Source organism: Eumetopias jubatus, unplaced genomic scaffold (assembly GCF_037043125.1).
Source record: "Eumetopias jubatus isolate StellerSeaLion01/CBP00866 unplaced genomic scaffold, mEumJub1_p1.0 scaffold_5, whole genome shotgun sequence".
Lineage (NCBI taxonomy): Eukaryota > Metazoa > Chordata > Mammalia > Carnivora > Otariidae > Eumetopias > Eumetopias jubatus.
The window spans coordinates 62,980,671-63,008,586 of NW_028274811.1; the positions used below are offsets into that span (position 1 = coordinate 62,980,671).

The 27,916-nt window shown below is 34.7% G+C and overlaps 1 protein-coding gene across 4 annotated transcripts in view; it reads left to right on the forward strand.

The window, feature by feature from the left end:
* The first annotated feature begins 97 nt into the window (after positions 1-97).
* XRCC4 (X-ray repair cross complementing 4) overlaps positions 98-27,916 on the forward strand; it is a 320,948-nt gene continuing 293,129 nt past the window's right edge. For 3 of the 4 annotated variants that reach the window (XR_003610999.2, XM_028114473.2, XM_028114472.2), the window contains exons 1-3: positions 98-179; positions 11,764-11,912; positions 18,147-18,322. Coding sequence is in view for 3 of the 4 variants with exons in the window: in XM_028114473.2 (XP_027970274.1) it covers positions 11,774-11,912; positions 18,147-18,322 (315 nt within the window). In the remaining variant the exon portion in view is untranslated. The remainder of the gene's footprint in view (positions 180-11,763; positions 11,913-18,146; positions 18,323-27,916) is intronic. The other variant, XM_028114477.2, reaches the window with a different exon arrangement.

Genomic DNA, 27,916 nt, shown 5'->3' on the forward strand with positions numbered 1-27,916 from the left:
GGTACCTCCTCCCGAGCCGCGCGCCCCAGACACGAGGATAGGCTCCCCGCAACCGGAAAAGGCGGAGCTAAAAGACGTCAGGCGCCCTTGCGGAAGTGGACGACACTCTCATTGGCTGCGGAACGTCTGTCTGCGGGAGCGGGCCTTTTGGAGGAGACCGGAAGTGGAGGAACTGAGAGGTAGGGTCCGGAAGCGTGAGCTGCGTATTTTAGTAATAGTAAATTAATGATAGTAATAGTCCTTTGTTTGGCCTTGTTTTGTTTTTCTTTCTTTCCTTTTTTTTTTAGTTCCCTATTATTTCCCTTTAGAACTCCTCAGTGCATGATTTTTCCCGGCTCGGATCTCCCTCAGTGTGTAAGCTCCTGGACCTTCCGTTTTTGCACTCTCGGGGGACGCCTGGGTTCCCTAAACTTACGTGCAGGGTGTGCACCTGCTACACCCCTTTTCAGTTTCTCCCTTTGCACCTGAGGGATTCTCTAGAATGCAGAGCGCCTTTGAAGTGCCCTGTAATGGTTGTGGAAGTAGGAAGACACTTGAATCCGGAGGGTTTTGTTGAGTAGGCTGTTGGACACTTTTCTGACGCTGGCCTTCTCTCTCTCTCTCTCTCTCTCTCTCTCTCTCTCTCTCTCTCTCTCTCTCTCTCTCTCTCCCTCTCTCCCTCCCTCTCCCTCTCTCCCTCTCCCTCTCCCTCTCCCTCTCCCTCCCTCTCTCCCTCTCCCTCCCCCTCCCCCCTCCCTCCCCCTCCCCCTCCCCCCTCCCTCCCCCTCCCCCCTCCCTCCCTCCCTCCCTCCCTCCCCCTCCCTCCCCCCCAATCCCTCGCTCTTTGTAAACTGTTTATGGGTTTCACCTGGGGCCTGAAGCGTACTAGGCCCTTTAGGGTAAGGGATGAACTTTCTGTAGTAACAAATGGAAAGAAACTGCCCTTTCTTGAGTTGAATAGTTGCATAGGTGTTCTAGAGAAGTGGTCCATCAGCGAGAGGAATTACATGCCAACTTTCTCTTTTAATCAGTAGTATTATTTAGCTTCTTTCAGTTTTGATAATCCCATTAGCTGAGGGTTTATTTTCCACCCGATTTTGTCTTTGCGTAATATAAATGGAGAAACAGGTGTTTTGACGTGTTCAGTTCGCATAGTTCTTGGGAACTCAATATAAGGTTTTTGAATTAAAGTGGTATTGCTTTTTTACCACTAGTCAGCCTCCCTCATCCCCCACCCCCTTTCACTTTGTATCTAGTGTTGATAACGTTAAGAGTTTCCTTTCGTATGATTTCCTTTTTTTTTTTTTTTAATTCACTGATGGTCACACATATATTAAAAGGTAGTGGTTTTACTTAACTGCTTGTTTTCTCTAACCCTAAGCTAGCCTCCGTAGTTTAAGATTAAGGCTCTTTGTGTTCTAGTGTTTGTCTTTGTCCTTCTCCCCTCCCCCCTGTTTTTTATATTCTTTCCCCGTGGCTCTTAGATTAAGACCCATTTTTGACCTTCATGTTATTTCTTTTACTTTAAGAACTGCTTCTCTTAACCTCTCTCCGCTTCTAACCCCATTTATTCCTCTTCTGAACAAAAATCCTCTAAGGATTTTATGTTCCAAATCCCAATTCTTCTTTTTCTATTCTTTCTTGAGATCATTCCAGCATGGTTTTGCTCCCACCCTTCCCCAAAATCCTCTTCTTAGTGTCACCAGTGGTCTCCAGGTGTTGATTATTCCGTCTTTTTCCTGTTTGAGCTATCAGCAACCTTTGGTGCAGTTAATCACTTCCTTCTTCATGATGTATTTTCTTCATTTCCAGGACATCACACTCTCTTGGTTTTCCTTCTACCTCATTGGTTCCTTCTGTCTTCCTTCTGTTCTTCCTGATCTCTTATTATTGAGTGTTCCAGGGCTCAATCTTTGCTTCTCTTCTTTTCCTCTTTCTTTACTTCCTTTTGATTATATCATCAAGTCTTAATGACTTTAAATAACCATCTGTATACTGAAGCCTCCCGAGTTCATATTCTTAATTCCCTGTCTTTCTGAACGCCAGACGTTAATATTAGAGGAAACTGGGTGAGATGTATATGGGAACTCTGTGTTATCTTTGCAGCTTTCCTGTAAATTCGGTATTACTCCAAAATAAAAAGTTTATTGGAAGGGAATGTAACATTACTTCTTTGCTTAAAAACATTGTATGACTTCTCATTTGATTCATGATAAAAGCTGACATCCTGACATTGGCCTACAAAACTCTACATGATCTGGTTTCCTATTACCTCCTTGACTTCAGCCTTTGTGTGCTCTCCCCTCACTCTGTCCCAGCCACACTGGCTTCCTTGTTTCTTAAATACACTAAGCCCACTTCTGCCTTAGGGCCTTTGCACTGGCTGCTTCATCTGCTTGGAATGCTTTTTTCCAGATATCCACACAGCTGATCTTTATGTATGTGCTCATATATCACCTTTTCAATAAAGCCTACCTCAACCTCCTATTTAAAATTACAGCTTTGCAACTATCCCCCATTCCCCCCCTGGCCTCTGTACTCCCAGTTTTCTCTATCCTGTCTTATCTTCTCCTTTTACTCTAGCACTTATCACCTTACTATGTATTTTACATATTTATTATGTGGCTTTTCATTTTTGGTCTCCTATTAAAATACAAATTTTAAAAGGAAAGAATTGTTATCTGCTTTGTTTCCTTATGCCACGTTCTAAAGCACTGTCTGATGCACAGAAGTGCACATGCTTTGGTTGAATGAATGAACTTGACTGGGTATCTGAATTTTAGTCACCCTTGATTGGCAGTCATTGTGAAACATTGAATTGTTTATCGTGTCCAGGTATTATGCTGTTTCTTGCCTCCAAGCTTTTCATCATGCAGGGTCTTCTGCATGGAATGCCTTTTCTTATCTCTTTCCTTTTCACTTTTTAAGATTCATATCAGGTGTAGCTCAGGGAAGCCTTCCCTGAAATGTCAGGCTGGCTTAAGTGAACTCTTGAGAGGAGGTATCACCCTGCCTCTGCACTTTACAAGCTTGTAAAGTAATTATTTTTGGGTTTTATCTCACTCGAGAGGTGGGAATGTGTCTTAACTCATTCCGGGGATATCAAAGCCCTGTACATAGGAAGCAGTCAGTGAATGTTTTTAATGCATTAATAGCATGACCAAAGTCACTCAGCTATGAAGCAGTAGAGTTTTGATCTCAAAAAACTGATGGTCTATTTGCTATACCTTGTTTTCTAGGAAAAGGTGGCTGTCCTTAAATTAATAGAAGGATAGTTTTTATACAGGTAGGAGGTAGTTAATGCATTTTATAGTCCAGGGCAATTTGTTCCTTGTCATTTGTGAAGCTGCTAGTGCTGATGAGAACATGAGTTGTGCTTTTTTTCCTAAGACATTGGCTGAAATAGATGAACAGAGGGTTATTATAGTCAGCAGTTTTTAATGTTGATGAGACGGGGCTCTTTTTGGAAGAACACCCTTGAGACTTTTGTTGTCTCAAAGGGGAAATCCATGCTGGAATTCCAAACTGCTCATGAGACATCCATGTTTTTGCTAGATGCCAGTACTGCCACTGGTTTTAAGTTAAACTTTTGGTTGTATGTCATTGGGAAATCCCAGTCTATTTTCAAGATATTGTGAAGATTTTTCTCACAATGACATGGAAATTTGTTGTTAAGGTTGAGTTAAAGATAATTAGTTTGTTAACATAATTTCTGATACTTGGCACAAAATTAGGTGAAGTAATTTTGTATTTAAAACAGTTTAATTGTAGATAATGAACCAGACCTTGAACTACCTTTCATGGTAAACATTCTGAATTTAAACTGTCCCCTGAATATTATCATCATTGTTGTAGTCCGTAAACCAATCTTTTTGTAATGTTGTATAGCCTTTAGGACTAACAGAAAAGGAAATAATCTGGCTCTATAAATTTTGAAAAGGCCTCAGCAGTTTTTGGCCACAGCAGTGGGGTTGAAATGATGATTAGGTTTGGGATTAAGTAATCAAAAACGACTATTCCTAAATTTGTGCCTTGTTTCTTTGAACTTTACTAACCCTGTAAAAGTGTCCAAAATGTTGAAATAAGCCAGAAAGTCAATCTGGTCTTTGTGTGAGAGGATGCTGTTGAATAAAGAAAGACCTTGCTCAATTGGAACAGAAGTGGCTGCTAAGAAATAAGATGCAGCCATTGTTGAGGAGACTCATCAAAGTGTTGGCAGTATAAATATTGACATGCTGAGATACGTCAATATTTACCATGGAATTTGGAAGTTGCCAAGTTCCTGTTTAAGAAATGTGACACTAGCATTGAACACAGTATATCAATAAATAAGGAACATGTCCAATGAACAGCTGCTCAGAGAAAGTAGGATAACATCTGTCTAAACTTTGGAGCACTTAAAGTTGAATTTAAAAAATATTTTTGACAGTTCTTTGTTAATTTGTAGGTAGATGCTTGTATAACATAGTATACTAATACCGTTCCATTTGTGGGCTTAACTTACGTGTTTTTAAAAAATGACAGCATGGTTGCAATTTATAATTTTGTAAATTACTTGTGCAATGATAACTCATCTATAAATTGAATAAAAAACTCTTGCCTTAATCCTGTGTTTAGGAACCAACCTCATTTTACATATTATTCTTACAAAAATTGGCTCACCTCAAGACTCAGAAATTACTTTTGGGAACCAAAAGTTTATGCTCTGAGAATTTAGCAATAGAGAAAACAAAGTAAGTTTCTGAAGTTTAAATGTGATAAGATTTGTTCTGATTATTTGACAGCTATATATCGGAAGAAAATGAGTGGATTAAAGAGCAAGTAAAGTTGGTATGTTTGGTTGAATATCACAGATTACCACTTTTAATTCCCATATGAATATCACTGTAATAGAGCATTTGATGCAAAGTAAAGACACATTTGAAGCTTTTTTATCAAGTCATTGGAACCATACAAACAGTCTTACATCTGTTTTCCAGACGTATAGAAGGTTAAACTGAGCATTGTTTGAATGATATTCCTAAAACAGTCCTAGAAGAGCATGAACCATGAGTATCAGGACTAGTTCTCTCATTGCTTTTCTAGTAACAGAGACTGATGGCTTTTATATAGTAATCTAGTTGTTTAACCACATCACACTCTTAAGTTTATATTGTGAAGAATGAATGCAAAGTATAGTTGAGGTCATATGTTTGGCCAGGAGCTACATTTATTGCTATAAATATTTTATAAACAAATTTTCAAATATGAAAAATAAATTGTATTAGAGGTTCATAAAAGGCTTTTAATGTATTTTTTTTAGTATATTAAGGATGGAAGGGAAAGAAACAATTTTAAAATTTAAATTGATTGGAGCCCTCTTTTAGAGCACATTTGCCAATATTTTGAGGTAAGCTGTTGAGTTTTAAGGAGAAACATTAAATTTATTAATTAATGATTTTAAAACTTGAAAAACATTTTTTTTGCATGTAACCAAGACTTGAACCTTTGTTTTGAATAGACATTTTTTTTCTAGAATCATTAGGGCCTTCTGGAAAATATTCACCAGTTGTCTTCTTGAACCACCTGTTACCAGTTATTTATCACGTAGTGATAACAAAGTTGCCCAGTGCTTTCAAATGTCACGTATTTTAGAACTGATGAGAGTGTAAACATATTAAGCTGAAAATGTGAAACTTGCTGTTTGGTGTTAAATATTATGAGTTTAATATAGTGTTTCCCAAAGTTTGGTCCTCATGCCAATGACGGAATACACACATTGCTGACTGACAACTGTTTTGCAGGTACTAGGAGATAATTGAGGTTTAGAGAATTAAATAATTTCCTGAAGTCCACACAACCAAGAAATGACAGTGAGGATTCATACTGAAGTCTGACTGATTCCAAAGCCTGAAACCAAGTAGCTTAAACAGGAAGGAACTTCTTGGCCTCATACCTAAAATATATTTGATTAGATCTAGATTCTGGTGTTGCTGGAACCAGATCTGAGCTGCTGCCCACACCTCAGTTTCACTTTCTGCTCTGTTGGTTTTGTTGTCAGCAGCTTCAGGCTCAGGATTTGTTATGGCATCAAATCCAGTAGAGAAGAATCTATATCCTTAAGTCGTGGAATTAGGCTTCACTGGTCTTATTTGTCCTAACTTGAATCATGTGCTCATCTCTGAGTCAGTCATCACAGCATTACATCCCAGTATTTCAGGTGTCAAGCTTATCAGATAAAGACTATTTACCAAAGTCAACACTGAACTTAATATTTCTTAAATAGGCTCCTAAGTTTTGAAGTATTGAATTATATATTTAAGAATAAATTTCTAATAGGTGACTTTGTCTCTTTTTACAAAGGTACTCTGTAACAATATAATCAGCCTGATGGTCAAATAATACTTAATGAACTATTTTCTTTTTATTCATTTTATTGTAGAAAATTTCAAACATATATAAAGGTAGGACATAATGGATTCCTGTGTACCCATCACCTAGCACAGTTATCAGCTCGTGAATCTTTTGCTTTTATCTTGGAACATCCTCCCACTACAGTCCAAAATATGTTCAGGGATGTGGTTGAAAATGACTTAGAGTCAAAAATCACAGCATGGGAAATAAATAGTAATTATTCATCCAATATGGAATGTGCTGTTTATAACTTGCTGTCATTCAAACCATGTGAAATTGCCATTTTTTTGTAGGTTAAACATTGTTAAATACCGGCAGTTTCGCATAGTTCCTAAATTTTTTTGAGTGGCTGAATTAGGTGCTGTCACCAGTTAAGGATATGTTATAGGGTTCTTTTTTTCAGCATTAACTCTCATTTGTACCCCAGTCTTATCATTCATCCCCTGTTTGCCATTTGAAATAGGCAGATAAATGGGTACAGTTGTAAGTAAATGGTGGGTTTGTGAGTAAGGGAAAAAGTACAGTGCAAGTCCTGTTTCTTTTCCATACAAATGCTTTTAGTTACATTTCAGTTCTGAGCAGCACATTTTTGAAGTAGAAAAGACTGCATATACACTTAACTGATGGTATTTCATAGGAACACCCTCGGTCTTCTGAAATTAAAATACGAGAGAGGTGTCAAAATTTCATGGCTTAAGAAATCAAAATTACTACATTCTTAATGAAGAAAGACTGTTGTTTAGCTAATGCTATATTTCAGGTATTATCTTATCTCTTCAGTTCTGTTAAGTGTCATTCTCACAGGAAACTCTGCAGTTAGGACTGAAGTGTTCTTGTGAAAGTTTAGAAAGTTTCCAAAATGATAAGTATGCTCTCATCCTTTCTGCCAAGTTTATTTGTAATTAAGAGTGTCCATTTGATGAATAGAAAGGAAGTCCTGGAACTCTGGGTCCAATTTTTAGGGCATTTTGGATCTAGGTGTTAGATTTTATGTGGGAAATTTAGTCAAGCTATTTTACTGTTTTAAAATACTTAGTTCATTGGGTAAAGAAAAAAGAAAGAGGAAGTGAACTTGAATCACTGAAACTAATGATTACTAATGGTATTTGTAAAAGATAAGTAGAGGAAATGAGTAGTAATATGATATTTGGAATGGCTGCAGGTGGCATTCCACAGCCATAAGGGGTAACTGAGAATGGACTATGACCATGGCAAAGATGCCTTACTTTTTAGACTAATTTTATAGTTCTAATGCTTTATTCCTGAAGCATCAGACTGTTAACCTGACATCTAACTTAAACGTGAGCTGTATTTTACAAGTTTTTGAACAAAATTACGTCCACAGTCTTAACTGTATTTTACTCTTACTTTGGGTGACCATCCATCCTAGTTGGCCTGAGGTTGGGAGGTTTCTAGCACCTGGGACTTGGAAAGTTGAAACCAAGAAAATCTCAGGGAAACCTGGACACCTTACTTAAATTTCTAAATTAATAGAATAGAGGTAATATTGACATGATTAGAAAAGTATTTAATAATACTATAAATTCTTTTCCCTTAAAGTTTAGATAATTGGAACTTGAAAATATTCTTTCAAGAAAGCATTTCTTCTATAGAAAGTTAGCTTGATATTTTTGTTTAATTGCTTTGGAAATTTAAAGGTAAACTGATTTTGATTTTGTGGTCATTTAGGAAAAAAAAAGACTTAATTTACCCTTTAGTCAGATAGATAACTCCAACCAGCAAGTTGACATGCTATTAATGAAAATTATAGGAAAGAAATAAATGCTAGGAATCAATTATTAATTTAAAAAAAAGTCTTCGGTGTGGGAATTCTGGTAAGATAAACATTAATAACCAATGCTTTTTAAAAATACTTAACAAACAGGAAAATCATCATTTTCTTTGCATTTAGTTTTGTGTGATGTTTTTCTTATTAAAAGTAAAGTAAATAGCCCAGTGGTTGTTGCATAAGACTTTCTTTCGTTTTTATTTAGCAGTACGTATGGTTCTACCCTTGAATTTTTATAATATGATAGAACTTTAAAAAAAATTATCACCATACTTTCAATTTAGAATTTACATTTTTTTCTTTTCTTCCCTTTTTTTTTAAAAAATAAGGTTAAACAAAATAATATGATCAGGAATCTAATTACAGACTTAACAGTGTGCTGTGTGCTAATCTTTATTCTGAATTCACTTTAGGTATCAGCCTACTTTTCTGAACAAGGGGGCACTTAAGTTAATTGCTTCATTAGAAACATGCATTTAGTCCTTTCTGATCTGTAAGTACAACTCCTTGGCATAGTTGCAGAAGTTTGAACACCTGCAGCCAAGCAGCTTGAAAAGACCCCGTAACTTAGTTATAAAGGAAAATAAAAGAAGCTCAAGTTCAAAATGGTGTTATCAATGATATAGTGTTGTCACTAACTTGAGCTGACCTAAGAGAGTTGGCTTCTGCACTGCTCCTTATCAGCATCCAAAAGGGCATACAAAATTCTTTGTAAACTAATTTAAAAAGCGTCTTGTTTATTCAGAGGCAACTGTGAATGGTATTTGTTCAGAGTGTAGATCACATCAACTGCATACCAGCCAACAACTTATTTCTCTTCTAAGAAGGAAGCCAAGTATCAAAGGCACAAAGTACTAAAGATAAGCTTCTCAATTCTCATCTGTTCTGAGCTTTCAATAAAGCTACTGATGTACAAATTGGGGTGGGACTCAACTGTTTACATCTGCAGGCTTGTCTTAGCTCCTGGGCTCTGGCTGGGAGAGGTGCTGATACTAGTGCGACCTTTAGTGCCCTTAGAAAATAAAACACGCTTTCTTATGGCCCTAATCGATCAGTCCCTCTAAAGAGGATTCCACCCCTTTCTTCAAGTATTCTTGGGGCAGAAAAATTATGGCTGACTATTCCCATTTACAGGGCTGCTGAAAGCAAAGAGATTATTGGTTTGCTCTTAGGATTCTTGAAAGACCTGGCAAGTCATCCTTTTTCCTATTTTTGTGGTTGGTTCTTAGATATTTTCTACTTGATATTTAATGAGGGGGTGACTTCAGTAAGTAGAAGAATGAATTTCATTCAAAAGTCGTTCAAATAATATATTATCAGGAAATTAAAACTCAGTTGATACAGAGAAAACATCTGAGGCTACTGAGGCACAAAGTATTTATAGGAGTACCTGAGTGGTCACATTTGGGCTATAAATATTAAGTGCTTAAACATGACTCACAGCATCCAAAGTTTGAAATCTGAGTTTAGTAAAATAATGGAATCTTTAAAATAATACAATTTAATTTTAGCTTTAAAATAATACAATTTAATTTTAGACCAACCTAGAGTTGGTCAGAAAACTGGAAAATATTTGAAACACAAATAATTCAAAGATGTTATTAAAACTAATCTGATCCCTAAATGTCTTTTTAACATTACTGAGATTAAAGCCCTTTATGTCATTGTGAAAGTAGAATGAAGCATCTGGAATACTGAATTTTAAACTACTTTGTATAATTAGCAGTTTGTCACTCGTTTCAAATATGGTGAAAAATAGCAGTGAAACCAATTGCTGTTTTAGAGCAATTCTAAGTGCTGAGATTTCCTTTCGCAAAATTACATTAATTGCTAACAATAGCCATGCTTCTTGAGGCACATTTAAGAAGAAATACCCTGTGCAAGTGTATCTGTGTGTTTGTATATAAATTCTAGAGAGGCAAAAAGTGGCCTTCATAAGTAGTTTCTATTACCCTTCCCACTCCAAAGTTGTGGTTTTGGGGCCTATTAGAATTATGTAAGTCTCTATGTGTCTTTTTCAATGATTGGCATAGAAAAATAGTAATACACATTTTCCAGCAATTTTCAAATTTAAGGATTATAGAGCATGTGGGTAATTAACTGCATGTTAGGTGTTTTGACTAATTCATTTAAAAGAAAATATTCACGAATGGATAACGCATTTCAGAATAAGCATACTGAGGCAAGAAAGACCTCAATGTAGGAAAATTTTTGGCTAAATGAAATATTTAAAAATAATTATATTTTTTCAATGGTTATGATGTAGTCAAACCTACAAATTTACATATTTTTAACACATAAACATGCTTAATTGATGTGGCTACAAGTATGGTTATTTTAAAACTTGGTCTTTTACTGGGAAGATAATAAACAGTCTTCTGAATACACTTTAGGTAGAAGTTAGAATTATTGTTAATTTACCAATTTGGAAGTATCTTACACTATTAATTTTAGATATTTTCTTTTATTCTGGAAATCGCCCTGCTTCCTTGTGCTTTTTACTGTAAGATAGAATAGCTCTAGCATTCTATAATTAAGCATCCCTCCCACTCCCAGAAGATAGAGATCTGTAGTAAGTTAGTTTTGTTTTGTGAGGAGCTGACAAAGTGAGTTGTTTTTATTTTCATATTCAATTGTGTGAAGAGCTGACAAAGTGAGTTTTTCATATTCAGTTTTTATTTTCATATTCAATTGTTAATTGAGAAAAATAATGTGCTTTATGAAAATGTAATAGTTTTAAATTGAGAAAGCAAATTAAAACTGATTTAAAAATTTGCTTTTAAAACTTAGTAATCAGTTGTCAGTGAAGTGCCAATTAATAATTTGCTTTTGGATTTTTATAGCATATTATATATGCTGGTCATAAAAATTGAAGGAATTTTATACTCTTCTCCCGAATAAAAGATTGAAGAATTTTCTTTAGCTTTTTCAGGATTATCTAGGAAGAGATTCATGCTTTGTGATTAAAGAATAATTCTCTCTAGTTTTTCATCTTTGGAAGTTTGTGCTTTGTTCCTGGTTTTGACTTTTTGTTATGTTTTTTTCTTTGCATGTTTGTAATTTTTAGGGTATTTTGTTATGCATGTTAGCTTCTACAGCTTAAGCATCTCTTAATGAAGTGCACGTGGTCAGGGGATATTCCAGTATTAGAAAAAATATAGTTATTTGCTTTGAACCAAATATGTGTCGTACCACAGTTTGATAAGTTTGAGGTCAATCTGGGCAAGATTCTAGAGTAAATTACCAGAAGAATGGCTTTTGAATTCATAGAAAAAGAACCTGTAATCATTAGAAATGAAAGTGGGATCAGTAAGAAAAGCCTTTACTCTTCATATTTTTGGATATAGTAATTTTTTTCAACATTCAACTTGGGCAACTCATTTGCCATTTACGGGCCTCTGTTTTTCTTATCTGTAAAAATTATAAATCAGTTGAATAGAACTATGATTTACTGAGATTTGTGGTTGGCTAACTGTTACATGGTTTTTTTGTTTTACTTATTTCCTTGGTGCTTTGTGTAGCTGAGAGACCAATATACAAAATATAACTATACGATAGTCACGGTTTCTTACAAAAATATTAATTTTATTTTTTTATAACAGGTGACCAGAAATGGAGAGAAAAGTAAGCAGAATCTGTCTTGCTTCTGAACCTGATGTAGTTCATTTTCTACAAGTGGCTTGGGAGAAAACATTAGGATCTGGTTTTGTTATTACACTTACTGATGGTCAGTCAGCATGGACCGGGACAGGTAATATTCAAAGCAAATTTTTTAAAAGTAAAATTTCGGTAATATGCTGTTCTTCAGTCCCCAGTGACACTTCAGATTGAGGTGTTTCTTTAGTAGATTCTGGGTAAAATTAACATTGCTGTACTTGTTATTGCTGTCTAATTTACACGTAGATTTATAATATTTAATGCCAGTTTCTATAATTAATAGAAGGATAGAGAAATAAGCATGTGCCCTAGAAAATTCTGGTCACTAGTTGAGTCTTGAAACTTGGGGTTGGTCAGGGTTTTTAAATGATCTCTTTTTACAAAACATAAATAGTACTTTATACACGTATTTTTTTTTTTTTTTCAGGACCCCAGGGAAATATTGGGAGGCATAGGGAGGTGGGTTGGCTGGGCCAAGGGATTTGTTAGCTTGGTGGAGTGGGGTGGTGATGATTTTCTTTTTATTTTAGACACTTACATTGTTTGAATTATTTTCTAGTGAACATGTATTACGTTTGTAACAAAAACAAAATAGTGTTAGAGATTTTGTAAACCAAGGTTCAAACCCACATGTGGGATATTGGCTATTATTTCATGAAATAAACTTTAAATTTTTTGTGTCTTTGGCAGTGATCTTTTAAAAAGTCTAATGGCCCTGAAATTATTTATGGAACATGGCAGTTATAAAGTGAAAATATATAGAATTATGTTTTGCTCATATAGTGAAGTTTTCATAATCTTCTAAAGTATATTTTGAAAGATTTAAAAAACTCTTTCTATAGTTATGCAACAGTCCTTTCTAGAGTTATGTTGTAAATAATTTTTAGGTAAAATAATTTTGTCATGTTAATTTACATACCATTTATATATTAATTTTGAAATATTTCCCTAAAACTTGTTATTGTAATTATTATATCTTTTAAAATTACATGGTGAAGTTTTGTTTCTTTCTTGGATGTTACAAATTCTGTTACACAGTATGGTCAAACTGAGTTTATAATTGCAGGTTTTAAAAAAAACTCTTCTTTTATGACAGAGGGTAAGGAATGCTGATATAAGTATTAATAAAATAAAGAAATTTCAAGGATAATGTTTGCAGTATGTATTATGGGATCTATTTAAGCTGTAAACTTCTATGTTAAGAGAAACCAGTTGGTGCTTGGTTGTTGCCATGTAGGAGTGGAAGAAAAATTTTCAGTTTAGCTCTCTGTATGCTAGGGTACCCAAGTGGCGGTAGCTCTGTTTTGGGAAGGGGGTGCACAGGGCTGAAGATAATGGCAGGAGGTTAATGCCAGTTGTCTGGAAAGAAGAGCAGTTCCAACCATACAGCCCAGGAGGCAGGTCCTAGGTGAAGTGGTTGCTTGTATGTAAGGAATACTGTATTTATAACTTAGATGTTCCCAGCTGACAAGTGGCTTATTGTGTATAATTAGTTCTGATTAGACAGATGACCTTGAGATGCTTTAAGAGCCTTAATTATCAAAAGAAATACTAAATTCTAATTTAAGTTAGTAAACCTCGTTCACGAAAGCAAAGAACAATATTATGTTGTTCGAATTTTTTTTTTTTTATCGTTAAGGATTGGGAATAAAAGAATACACTGATGAGTGTATTTTAAGAAATTTAAGCTGAGTTTACATTTATGGAACAATTTGTATATGTCATAAAAAATGTGCTGGCAGTTGTTCTTAATATTATCAATATTGTTTCACTAGATTCATTAGGAGCAAGGAATGCATCTGATTTTTCTGTCATTCATTCTTTATAAGTATCTAGACCAGTGCCTGGGACCTACATGTTCACTAGATATTCTTTGGAAGGATGCCTCAAATGTATAAAACTTCCTAGGAAAAAAGAAAGTGAACCATTTATTTTAGAATTAGCATTTTTTAGAGAAAACTCCAGTTTCATATTTATTTATTATTGGCATTGATCAGAAATATAGTATGCTTTGCCATTTGTTTTTTAGCTAATGAATAGTGAGAGAAAAATGTGTTAGAAAACTTCCATATCCTTTGTGTTGTTAACATTTTGGCTTGCTTACTAACCAGGCTTTCAAACAGAAAATTTTATAGTGCACCATATATGGTTGTTTTATTTTCAAAGACACTAAAGTTTTGAATCTCATAAATGTTTTATATATCTGTCATTATTCATTTCTATTTTCTTGTATACATTTCAGGGACAAAATATCAAACCAAATAATATAATTGTTTCCATGGTTAGTTGAGGTTTATTACATGAATATGATTTGGTTTGGCACTTTATAGAGAAAATAACATGATTAAGAACATTGAAACAATTACATAATTGAAACATGAAAATGGATTTCCTTCCTATACCTCATCCTGTTTTTTTTTGTACAGCTTTTTGATTGCTGCAACCTTCAATTTGGATAATTTTTTTCTCTTTTCATTTGAGTGAAATTAAAAGGATGTGGGGTTCCTTTTAATCTCCCACACACTAAATTCACTGATTTCTTTTCCATTAGTAATGTTTTATCTAATGAATGTTTTGAGGTCTAATTATCATGTGGTCTATCATCACTTCAACATAGAGGGTTGTATCGCAAAGTTAAGTCACAAAGTAGGTTAATGATTGATGATTATTATGTGACCTTTATAACTCTTATCAGTCAGCAGTAAGAAACTTAAATCACCCATCTCTGGAGTAGTTCATTGAGAAGTAAACTTTATTAATACATTTATTATCAAGTAATTATATTCATTTATATTTGTTCTAAACATTGATATTTGGTGACCTATATGGAGATTATGTGACAGAGTTCAGGGGAAGAAGGATTTTTAATAAATGCAGTAAAGTAGGTCCATGATGTGATACCAACAAGCTCTCTAATGTGATGATAAGGCTGTCTTCAAAGCACCAACACAAACTTAGGCTATGCACAGTCTTTGGTTCATTATACATAAGGAGCCAAAAGAAAAAAAATCTTCATTTCCTTACTTACATCTTTATCTACCCACAAATATTGTTAAAATGATGCTTTCTTGGATCCTATGTGTCTGAGAACAATTCCTTGGTTTTTGGTCATGTTGGCCTGCTCACTTTTTATGCTATTATTATGTGGTTCAGCTGTATCCTTGCTGAATTTTATTATTTCCATGGCTTTTATTTCTGGTCACCAAAGTTTTTGGAGCAGTGAATGCTTACAGCTGTGCTTCTTCCAGATGTTCTTAGCACAAAATTCAAAACTGGTGACCACGTTGTTTTTCCAGGCCTGAAGTTCTAAATAGGCAGTCAAAATTTCACATTTACTATTAATGGAAATATTCAAGTAAATTTTACTCTTAATTTTTTCTCACAGTTTTTAAAGGGGAGTATAAATAGAAAATTTTCTTTCATATGTGTTTTTCTCTCAAAAATGAAATATTCCATAATAATAGAACAGCGTTCACAGATGGTGTAACATAAGAGAATATCTAAAATGTCAGCACTTGAATTAGGGTACACGAGGCTGGAATTTCTGTTTGTTAAACTTTTGTATACTTGGTGCCTAGAATAGTACCTGGCACATAGTAGGTGCTGAGTAAGCATTGTTTTAAATAAGTGAATCAAACCATTAAATGCTATGAAATATTTTCAGATACATATCTTTTCAGTTTAATGAAATTTAGAATGCTTTTCACTGGATGTTTTATCAGTAGGCATACTTTATTTCTTGTGTGTGTGTTTTTTTTTAAGATTTTATTTATTTATTAGAGAGAGATAGGGAGAGAGAGCATGAGCAGCGGGGAGAGGGAGAAGCAGGCTCCCCCCTGAGCAGGGAGCCTGACTCAGGGCCGGTTCCCAGGACCCCAGGATCATGACCTGAGCCAAAGGCAGACGCTTAACTGACTGTGCCAACCCAGGCGTCCTCTTTTGTATTTTCTGTAGTTGCATTAAAGGTGGTTTCTACAGATTTATTTCCTATTTCTCTATGAAATATTTTCTCTTCTTTGGTATTTATAACTCTTCAGAATTACCCAACACAAAATATGAAATTGTTCCTTAACTAGGAAGCATTAGACTTCTTATTTTTGTTTTTCTTTTTTTTTTTTTTTCAGAAGAGCTAGTAAGGTAACTGAAAGGTCAATAGATTTGATAAATAGATTTGATAGTGGTGATCATCTTAAATATGCATCTGCTTCAGAGAGATACAAAATATATGAAAGAATTTTAGAAGCTGTAAAATCACATAAAAAATATAAAAGTTTTTATTCTTACCTCTTTTTGTCATCTGTGTTGAGATTCATATTTCGCTATCAGAAATGACCAAAAATAGATAATGAAAAACATATGGATATGTTTCAAAATTCTCTTCCTTTTTGCCTGTCATGGGGCTTCCAGACATACTTGATAGGACACAGACCAAAGGTATGAAAATCTGTGTTATATTTTAGGGATTCTTTAGTCAAGCTTTTATTGATTTCTGCAGTATGTCCTACTAGTGTGTTTTTTTAATTCCGTGAAAGGAAATAGTTTTTCCAGTGTCCCATATCTGCCTCACTACAAAACCAAATAACCAAGAAGACCATAAGTATGAATCCGTTTGACCACTTAATCTACTCCATGGCCATAGACCATTATTTGATCTGAGCATCAGTTTTATCATTTGAAACATCTTTCAGTATTATAAGGAATAAAATAGATAAATGTAACATTTAAATATAAAAGTATAGAACCACATGAGTCTTTCATCATTGTGCTAGCGGGAATTGACAGGAAACCACCCAACCACATGCACACATTCCAAACAAATGTTAGATTAAATCTTATAATTTTAAAAGCAAACAGATACATTGCAGCTTTTGGATGTAAGAAAGGGAACCCTCCAGGTGCCACCTATGAAGAAGTATCTGAAAACCAAAGTGGTTAATAGGAACTAAAGTTTAACTTTAGGTTCATGGAATATCTGAATTAGATATATGTCTTAATGACTGTGGTTGTAGTACCTAAGAGGGGTGGAATGTTGAGACGGCAGGCCTCTTAAGGACCTGGAACTGAGCTCTCAATGTAAAGAAAGGAAACTGAAAGCTATCTTGTTAATGAAATCATCATAAAAAAGCAAAACAAAACAAAAACAAAAGACTACTCTCTGGTTTGAAGATGCAGCGTAGAATCAAACTAGTCACTAAGAGCTATGAGTGGATAAAAGTCCAAACAAAAATCAGAACCCTGAGTCTCTGTTATGTAGAGATGAGGGATGGGGGATTTAAGATTGAACTCTTTGCTTCAAGAGTAAAAACCAAGTTAAGAAATTAACCTTCAAAACTGGTGCAGAGCTGTTGAAACCTGTAGAGACTCCAAGAAAGGTAAACTAGCAATCTTGATTCAAGGCCAGCGCTATTGCCCAGAGCAGATGATACTCTGGCTAGGGGAGAGCCTTGTTCAAACATTGCAAAGCATGCAAGGGAAAAAAACAGAATGAGAATGTGTCAGCAGTAGAAATGGAATTAATACTCTAGGGACCATGCATAAAGACTGTCCTGAAAGAGATCTTAAATATGTTTAAAGCCTTCAAATATTTAAAGGAAGGGTGTGGCAAGAACAGGATATTATGAAAAAGAAAGAGAATATCAGTCTAGAATTGAGAATATAATTGTTGAAGTAAAAATCTCTGTAGATGAGTAAAGCATCAGCTTTCAGTATACCTAGATGGGAGAACTGGAAGCCGGATCTGTGATATAATGTGTGTCAAACAGGTGACACTCAATAAATATTAATTCCTTTCTCTTTCGTTCCTCATCACCTACCTTCATCCACCTTCTTTATTTTTTGGCATATAATGAGATGAGAAGAATGAACTCCATTTTTACTTTAATTCAACTCAGCCCATGTGAGTGAGAAATAATCTATTGACTATTTAATCTCTTCAATAATTGAGGCAAGGAAGAAAGATGTTATAAAATGCTGAGCTTATTAATCATTATTAAGAAATAATTTATTGGCTTTGACCTAGGAGCAGGTATATAAGATAGTAGTTTTTCTAGTAATTTACAATGCATGTATTTCATCTGAGGACAGAGGAAAAAAAAATGCAAGGAGTCTAATGTTTTCAAATGAGATTTGAGACTAATGTGTTTCTCAAAAATTTCTAGTTCAAAGGTATAATTTGACTTAAAAATGTGTGGTATTGGGATTGGTTTTATCTTTTGTTTGAAGTATCTGTTATATAAGTGATAAATTAGTAGCAATAGGTAAATAAATATGTATTCGTGTTTAGAAATTTATTTTTCATGTCAAAACTTTTTATTTATGTTTCCCATAGTTTCTGAGTCAGAGATTTCCCAAGAAGCTGATGACATGGCATTGGAAAAAGAGAAATATGTTGATGAACTGAGAAAAGCATTGGTATTAGGAGGAGGACCAGCTGATGCATACAAATTTGATTTTTCTAGAGAGTCTTGTCATTTCTCCTTTGAGAAAAACCTGAAAGATGTTTCAGTAAGTAAAACTTTCCATTAATATTATAAGTGGTAAAATGTCAGAGCACTTATTGAGGAATTATCTAAGTAACTAGCTTATTATTCCCAGAATACCTGGGAAGTAGAAGTGTGAAATGTACTTGGTTTTCAAGTTGGAAGAATGCTTCATTCAACGTTGTTACTCAAGTGCTTCATACTTATGAACTGTGAAAAATAATTATTAGAAAATGTATTGAGTTTTAATGCTTTAAAAATAAGTATTATAGAGACAATTACATGAATAAGCAGTTCTACCAAGTGGGGTCAGAAATTTTAGACCGTTGAGACAGGATTTATTATAATAAGTTTTGGGAAATACTGATTTTAAGAAAGAAGATAATTTATTTACCATTGAATATTTAATAATTATAACTTATTCTCTACTAGTGTATCGAAATTACAAAATGAGATAACTAAGTGTAGTAAGACATATCATTAGGCATTAAAGTATTTTATTTATATGTCAAACTTAGAAATACTAAAATAGAAATAACATTCAACCCAGGCTTTTGAAGGCTTGCATGCTTTATAGACAAGGATATCTGCTACTTGTCCTGTTTAGTTCCTGTACCAGTTCAGATCAAGGTGGGCGGCTTATGTATCAAAAATGTTTATCAAAATGTACTGCTTGTATATTTTGCCCAAGTTTATGGGATAATTAGAGGTTGAATTATTCACTTTTGCCAGTGGTTTATATTCTGATATGAGGTCTTTAGTAGAAGAAAGGGAGGGAAATCTTTAGCACCCTAAGGTTAAAGACAGTATTGACAATTTGTGCTGGAACTAAATTGAGTTTAAAAAAATTCCTTGAAAATGACTCTTTAATTCAGAATGATTAAAGGGATTTCACCAATTACAGAAACATGTAAAGTAACAGATGGAATCATTATTTTGAAATGTATGTTAACCTATAGAGAATAATACAGAGAGACTGGCTTCAGTAATTATTTCTGTTTAGAAGATACATACTTTTTCTACTTAACCTGCCAATTTATGTAACTTTCAATATGCTGAGGTCCTTAAAATGATAGTTTAGAATGGGTTAAGAAAGATTTGAACTGGCTGCTGAAATTTGGTTATTTATCACAAAGCATTCTTTCCTATGGCTGAAGCACAATCAGATGATGTTACGTACTCTTAAGACTGCTGAGTGTTTCTTCTAATGTTTTGAAGCAGATCATTGTCAGATTGGGAGTTCTGCCATTTCCCATTCAACGAGCATTTGTATGTAATGACTAACATTAGGTGGTTTGCTGCATCGGGGTTGGATGGAGTACTTACCATGCTTGGCAGTACATCTGATTTTGCTGCTTTTGTGAGGAACGAACTTCCAAGTATTCATAACCTACGTCTTTTACAGTTGGCTTGGCATGAATCAGCATTAAAAACTGTGACAATTATCCTGAAAGATACTTGCTTACCACCCTGAACATAATCAACTTTATTGAGTCAGAACCACCAACCACCAACCACGAACCACGAACCACTCCCTACCTATTAACAGGTTTTCTCAAGAAGTGGAAATAGAATAAGAGATTCCCAGTAATACAGAAGTGCATTGGTTCCTTAAAGGATATGTCTTAAAGCACTACACTGCAGTTTAGATAGCTGCCTCCTTATTTATTGTCTATTAAATTTGCTTATGAGAGAAAGAAATGCTATTCTCAGGACAGTTGGACAAGTTTATTTGTGACTTGACTTACTTGAGGGATATTTTTGGATATTTGAATGAAATAAAAGTTCTGCTTTGCGGTGCTGTAGTCTGCCTTATGGATGCAGATGAAAATCACAAGTTCATTTAGCCAAACTGCCATGGGGATCTTCCAGTGCTTCAGGATGTGCTTCTGCAAATTGAATTTCAGAGTGACAATATCTTGTAAATTCGTCTGCTGGCAAAAATATGCAGACAATTAGAAACATGGCAGAATACTTTTTAAGGCTTATAGTGCTTTGGGTGACCTAAAAATTTAAAAGGAATTTGTAATCCTTTCCTTGATGACACAGACATCTGATTGTTGCAAAAATGACCTCTTATACTTAGAAAAAAAGAAAAGAATGAATGGAGATTCAATTCACAAAGTTGTAGTGAATTCTGTTGTTTGTTGACATAAGGTTACTCTCCCATGGCAAAGAATATTCTATGAGTCCTAAGTACATTTACTACCAGATTCATACTCTCAGAATCATGGTTTTAGGCATTTGTTGCCATCAGTTCAAGAAGTTTTATGTTTTTAATTCTGCGTTGGAGATCACTGCATAATTTGAACACTTTGAGTACTCAAGTCATATAAGACTTGGAATTTATATAAAATGTTCTTTTTAAAAAAATTTTTTTTTAGAGGCATCTGGCTGGCTGAGCATGTGAGTCTTGATTTCGGGTTGTGAGTTCAAGCCCCATGTTGGGCGTAGAGCTTACTTAAAAAAAAAAAAAAACACCTTTTTAAAAGGAAGTAACTGCTCATTTTTGTACTTAAAAAGACCTGAAGTTTTGGGAATATCATCTTGTGTTTTATTAGAGTGAAAGAATTGTCAATCCAAAGCAATGAAATATTTAAAATGTATAATGTATATGTGGCACATTTTTTGGAGGGAGCATGTGCATAATTTTCATGAGATTGTTTTTGAGCTCATAACACCCAAAATTTCATTTATGCTCTAATTAGTTTTTCTTTATAGATAACATAGGTTTTTTTAATTTTATCTTAATTCCCATTGGAATAAGTGTTGAATGACCAGCAAGACATTAACTCTTTTTCTCCATATGGGACAAACCTCTGGGACCCTTCCTGCCCCATCACCAGTGTTCTTCAGTCGGCAGTAGATTATTCTAGATGAAAACACACTCTGGTGCAAGCATTTAGAACTCATTATGTCTTTACTGTAAGTAGTAGCCCCATTCAAGAGATTATTCATATACTTTGTGTCATGGCTTTTTCTCTGCCATTCACAATTCATACTGATTTTGCAGTATATTCTTTGTCATGCAAACAATACATCTTAATAATGTTTTCCTTTTTTGCTTTTATAAGTTGATCTGTTTCTTCAGAAAAAATTATTTATGAGTTACAAAAAAAAGAACACCTAATAATTTTTGGTAAGAATAACCTTGGGCTCATAATTTGCTTGCTCATACCTCTGTTTTCTCATCGCTCAAGTTTTAAAGTGATTTCTTGGGTTCATTCCAGGTCATCTAACATACTAGTCTTATATTTCTAAAAATAGCCCTAATGAAGGAAAGCCATGAATTTTGAAGAACAAATAAACATGATACACACACACACGAGAAGTGGCTACAGGTTTCTATTAGAATTAAAGTCTATTTTCATTTCCTTTTCCTGAGAAACTGGGATACAGTTTAGGCTGAATATTTGACAACTTAAGTACTGTGGAGGCTTATTTTTCTCTGATTTAAAAATCCAAATAAGCAGTCCTGGGTTAATATAATGGCTTTATGATGTTGGATGTCCAGGCTTCTCTAATAATGTTGCTTTGCCATTTTTAAAAGGCAGTTTTTAATCTCATGGTCCAAGAAGGCTGCTAGCTTCAGTAGGCAACAGGACTGAGTTAAGCAGAGAATAAAGAGCCTGTCCATTTTCTTTAAGGCCATCACCTAAAGTTGCATACATTGCTTTTGCTTACATCCCATTGTCTAGAACTAAGTCACAAAGCTTCACCTAGCTGCAAGGGAATCTTTAGCTGTGTCCTATGCCCAGAAATTTCCATTACTGTGTAAAGAGGGGAAGGAGGGATACTGTAGGACAACTAGCAATCTCTGCATGTTAACGTTTAAGAGAGATTGAAACGTCATTTCGAAGGGTTTACTTTTATTGTTATGGAGGTATTTCTGTAGTATTTTCCATACAAATAATTGTTTCGGTTGTATTTTAGTTACAAAAATGTTGCAAATATAGTGAGGAACAGGCTAGTTTGTATCTTGCTATATTTTGTAACTTATTAAGTAAAAAAAGTGTATTCCAAGTTCAACTTCCCTACAGTAATTGAATTTTCATTCTCAGATGTATAAAAATGAGGTAAAATAAGTTAGCCAAAAGCAGCCAAAGTTGTTTGTAAAAACACTAGTCCAGAATCCTTTATTATTACCATGTGTCCCTGTGTAATTTGACTTTGAATTCAAATGGGTATTTCCAGATGAAATATCAGAATTTGAGCATTTATTATGATACTCTGCAAAAGACTTTGTCAAAAATAGTAATGCCTTTCAGGTTTGTGGGAGTATGGTTTGCAAATGTGTTGTTTGAATGCCTGAAAAAAAAATAGTATTCTTTATGTCTGTGATAGAAATATTTGTATACATCTGCCATTTTTATATTAAACACTTTATAATTTCCTGACCTCTTTGGAATGTGGGAACTAAATCAGTAATGTAAGTGGTACACAAATCCTACTCAAAGTATATGCTCTCTAGTTAAGCCATAGGAAAGACACTGGAATTTGTACTTTAAGAAAATTATTAATTTTTAGCTATACTATTTAATCTTTGAGAACTTTTGCTTTTTCTTCATATTGCTCAGCTTTGATTTAAAATGTTTTCTTTTAAAAGAACATCTCAAAGTGATTATATTTTAGTTTTTTAGTTAACCCAGGATGGTGTGGAAAAGAAACAGCTTAAAGACAGAAGTAGAAAATAACATGTAAAAACCATGCTCTAGAAGGACTTTTGAGTGTTAATAATATTAGTTTTTGCTTCTTACCTTTCAGTTAATCTCCTTTGACATGTACTTTCACTTCACCCTGTGGACTTGGCATTGTCACTATTTACACGTGAGGAAACAGATGCTGAAGGCCTAAGCAAGTTCTTAAGGAAAGCAGAGGTATTAAATTAGGATAGAATCTAGGCCTCTGTCTTAAAAATCGAAAACAAAAATTTTTTTTTAATTTGTTGAGGTGTAATGTGTAATGTACATATGATAAAATGTACCCTGTGTTAAATACACAGTTTTCATCACTCCAGACAGTTCTTCATGCCTTTTTTCAGTCAGTCCCCGACTACCCCCTTTGCCCCCCAACCCTGCCCACCCTTTCGGCCCCAGGCAACCACTGAACTGTTCTCTGTCCCTATAGATTAGCTTTGCCTGTTTTAGAATTCCATATAAATGGACTATACAGTGTGTACTCTCGCATGTAACTTCACATAATATAACATTTTTGAGCTTCATCATAATGTGTTGTGTATCAGCAGTTCATTTCTTTTGATTGCTGAGTAGTGTTCCATTGTGCAGATATACCACATTCACTTCTTGATGGATATGTGGGTAGTTGCCAGTTGTGGGCTCCTATGAGTAAAGCAGCTATTATTTATCTCTGTGCCAACCCCAAACTGTTTTTGAATACTTAGATTTATAATAAATACTGAAATCAGGTAGTACAAGTCCTTCAACTTTGTTCTTTTTCAGAGTTGTTTTGGATTTTTTGTATACTTCAAATTTTCTTGTGAGATTTAGAATCAATTCGCAAATTTCTACCATTAAGTTTTTTGAGATCTTGATCGGGAATGCTTTGAATCTACAGACTTGACATCTTAATATTGAGTCTTCTGGCTTGTAAACAAGATCTCTCTCTCCATTTATTTAGGTCAGTGGTCTCAAGTGGGGAAGATTTTGCTCTACCAGGGACATTTGGCAAGGAGACATTTTTGATTGTCACAGTTAGCAGCTGCTATTGGCATCCTTAGAGATGCCGCTAAACATCCTACAGTGCACAGGAACAGGCTTTTTACAACAAAGAAGTATCTGGCCCAGAACCTCATTAGTGCCAAAGTTGAGAAATACTGATTTAATATTCCTTAATCACTCAGTTGCTGTTTGAAGTTTTCAAAGTGTAGATTTTGTAAATATTTTACCAGTTTACCATTCTGAAATAGATTGATTTGAGACCTTCCTTTCTACCAATATAGTCATTTTAGGATCTTTTCTTTCAAGTGCTGCTTTAACTGCATTTCACAAATTTTGGTATGTCATTTTTTTTTAATTTAGTTTATAATAAAGTACTTTCTAATTTACCTTTTAATTTTGTTTTTCACTTATGAATTATTTGGAAGCTGGTAATTTAGTTCTGATTTTTTTTTTATATTCCAGATACTTTTCTGTTACTGGTTTTTAATTTAGTTCCATTGTTGTTAGAAAATATTATATGACTTGAAACCTTTTAAGTTTATTTGGGTTCATAGTAAGGCCCTGAATATGGTTTCTCTTGTTCATTGGTCTGAGTGTACTTGAAAGAAAGATTCTGCTGTTGTTAGGTGGATTGTTTTTTAAATGTCAGATCAAGTTGGTTAATCTTGTTTAAGTTTTCTGCATTCTAGCTTCTTTTTCTTTTAGATTTTATTTATTTATTTTAGAAAGAGAGTGCAGGAGAGTGTGGAGAGGATCAAAGGTGGAGGGAGATGGAGGGGGAGAGAATCTCAAGCAGGCTTTGCACTGAGCATGGAGCCAGACTTGGGGCTAGATCTCACAACCCTGAGATCATGACCTAAGCCAAAACCAAGAGTTGGATGCTTAACCAACTAAACCACCCAGGCACCCCGACTTACTTTCTGTTTACCTGTTCTATTAATGACTGAGAATGTGTTCAAATCTACAACTGTAATTATGGATTTGTTTACTTCTCCTTGAAGTACTATCAAGTCTCCCTTTATGTATTTTTAATTTTTGTTATAAGATGGAAAGCATTGAGGTTTGTCATGTCCTCTTCGTGATTTGACCCCTTACGCTTGAAGTGACCTTCAAACTCTTAATATTTTTTGATCTAAAATCTACTTTATATATTAGTAATCCTACTTTTTTAATTTTTTGATAGGAGTTAGCATGGTCTTTTTCCATCCTTCTGCTTTTGACTATTTTTGTCTGTATTTAAATTGGGTTTCTTTTAAGAGACATACAGTTGGATTTTGCTTTTTAAAATTCATCTTGTCCAATCTCTGTCTTTGATTGGCTTATTTAACTCATTTTTATGCTATTTTAGTGCATGCTCTAGGGTTTATAGGGTACATCTTTACCTTATCACAGTCTACCTCGAAGTGATACTACTTCACAGATAGTTTAAGAATCTTACAACAACAGGGCGCCTGGGTGGCTCAGTTGGTTAAGTGATTGCCTTCGGCTCAGGTCATGATCCTGGAGTCCCAGGATCGAGTCCCGCATCAGGCTCCCTGCTCAGCAGGGAATCTGCTTCTCCCTCTGACCCTCCCCCCTCTCATGTGCTCTCTGTCTCTCTCAAATAAATAAATAAAATCTTTAAAAAAAAATCTCACAACAACAAAAAGAATCTTACAACAATACGCCTGCAATACACCTCTCCTAGGTGTTATACTACTGTGGTCATTTATTTTACTTACATATGTTATAAACTACGTAACATTTTGTTATTATTTTTATTTTTAGCTTTTAACTTTTTTTAAAAATTTTTTTATTGTTATGTTAATCACCATATATTACATCATTAGTTTTTGGTGCAGTATTCCATGATTCATTGTTTGTTCATAACACCCAGTGCTCCATGCAGAACGTGCCCTCCTCAATACCCATCACCAGGCTAACCCATCCCCCTACCCCCCTCCCCTCTAGAAACCTCAGTTTGTTTTTCAGAGTCCATCATCTCTCATGATTCGTCTCCTCCTCTGACATACTCCCCTTTTCTTCCTCTCCTGTTATCTTCTTCTTTTTCTTTTTTCTTAAAATATGTTGCGTTATTTGTTTCAGAAGTACAGATCTGTGATTCAACAGTCTTGCACAATTCACAGCGCTCACCGTAGCACATACCCTCCCCAATGTCTATCACCCAGCCACCCCATCTCTCCCACCCCCAACCACTCCAGTAACACTCAATTTGTTTCCTGATATTAAGAATTCCTCATATCAGTGAGGTCATGTGATACATGTCTTTCTCTGATTGACTTATTTCACTCAGCATAACACCCTCCAGTTCCATCCACGTCGTTGCAAATGGCAAGATCTCATTCCGTTTGATGGCTGCATAATATTCCATTGTGTATATATACCACATCTTCTTTATCCATTCATCTGTCAATGGGCATCTTGGCTCTTTCCACAGTTTGGCTATTGTGGGCATTGCTTAGCTTTTAACTTTTAAAGGTTAACTCTAAAAATCGTTTTGAAATGATTTTAGACTCAACAAAAAGTTTCAAAAATAATAAAGTTTCAGTGTACCCTTTACCATGCTTTCCCAATGATATAAATCATAACCATAGTACATTAGTAAAAGCAAGAAATTGACATTGGTATAGTATTATTGACTAAACTACAGACCTTATACAGATTTTACCAGTTCTTACAAGCATTCTGTTTTGTTGTTGTTATTATTGTGTTTTGTTTTGTTTTGCTTTTGTGTGTTTATGGTTATATGAATTTTATTATATAAATGGATTCATGTAATCACCACCACAACCATAGTACAGAACTGTTCTATTACCACAAAGAAACCCCTTCATTCCCTCATGCTATACCTTTTATAGTCATACCCCCTTTCCAGTGTAACTACCAGGAGCTGTATCATTGTGGTTTTGTCATTTCAAGAATATTGTATTAATGGAATCATACAGTATGTAACTTTTAGAGATTGGCTTCCTTTTCTGTGGAGCATAATGCCCTTGAGATAGATCCGAGTTGTTTGAATGTATCAGTAATTCATTTTTATTTATTGCTTAATAGTCTGTTGTATGAATGATGGTTTATCTGTTTACAGACTGAAGAACATTTGCGTTGTTTCCACTTTTTGGCTGTTACAAAGCTGCTTTGAACATGTATGTAGAGCCTTCTGTGTGAGCGTTAAGTTTTCATTTCTCTAGTGCAAAGGTTGGCCTGTAGATTGGCCATGCATTTTGGTAAATACATAAGTGTTCCCATTTGTTTATATATTGTCTGTAGCTGCTTTTTGTGTTACAATGGGAGAGTTGAATAGTTGCAATAGAGACCTTATGGTGTGTAATGGCTAAAATATTTACTTTTGGTCCTTTTAGAAAGAGTTTGCTGACCTCTGCTCTCGGATAAATATTTAGGATTGTGAATGCTGGGTTGTATGGTAGTATATGATTACTTTTATTTAGAAACTGCTAAACTGGGACACCTGGGTGTCCCACGCTCAGTCGGTTAAATGTCTGCCTTCAGCTCAGGTCATGATCTGAGTCCCACATCAGCGGGGAGCCTGCTTCCCCCTCTGCCCGCTGTTCCCCTTCCTTGTGCTTGCGTGTGCTCTCTCTCTGACAAATACATAAATAAAATCTTAAAAAAAAACAACTGCTAAACTTTTCCAAAATGGTTATACCATTTTACATTTCTACCTGAAACATAACGATAAAGTTCCACATTCTCACCAGCTGTTGGTATTGTCAGTATTTTTTATGTTAGCCATTCTAATAGGCGTGCTAGATCTTATTGTGTCTTTAATTTGTATTTCCCTCATGGATAAAGATGTTGAATATCTTTTCATGTCCTTATTTGCCATCTGTATATCCCGCTTGGTTAAGTGTCTATTCAAATCTTTCACTTCTTTTCCTTTTTTTTAAAGATTTCATTTATTTGTCAGAGAGAGAGAGAGC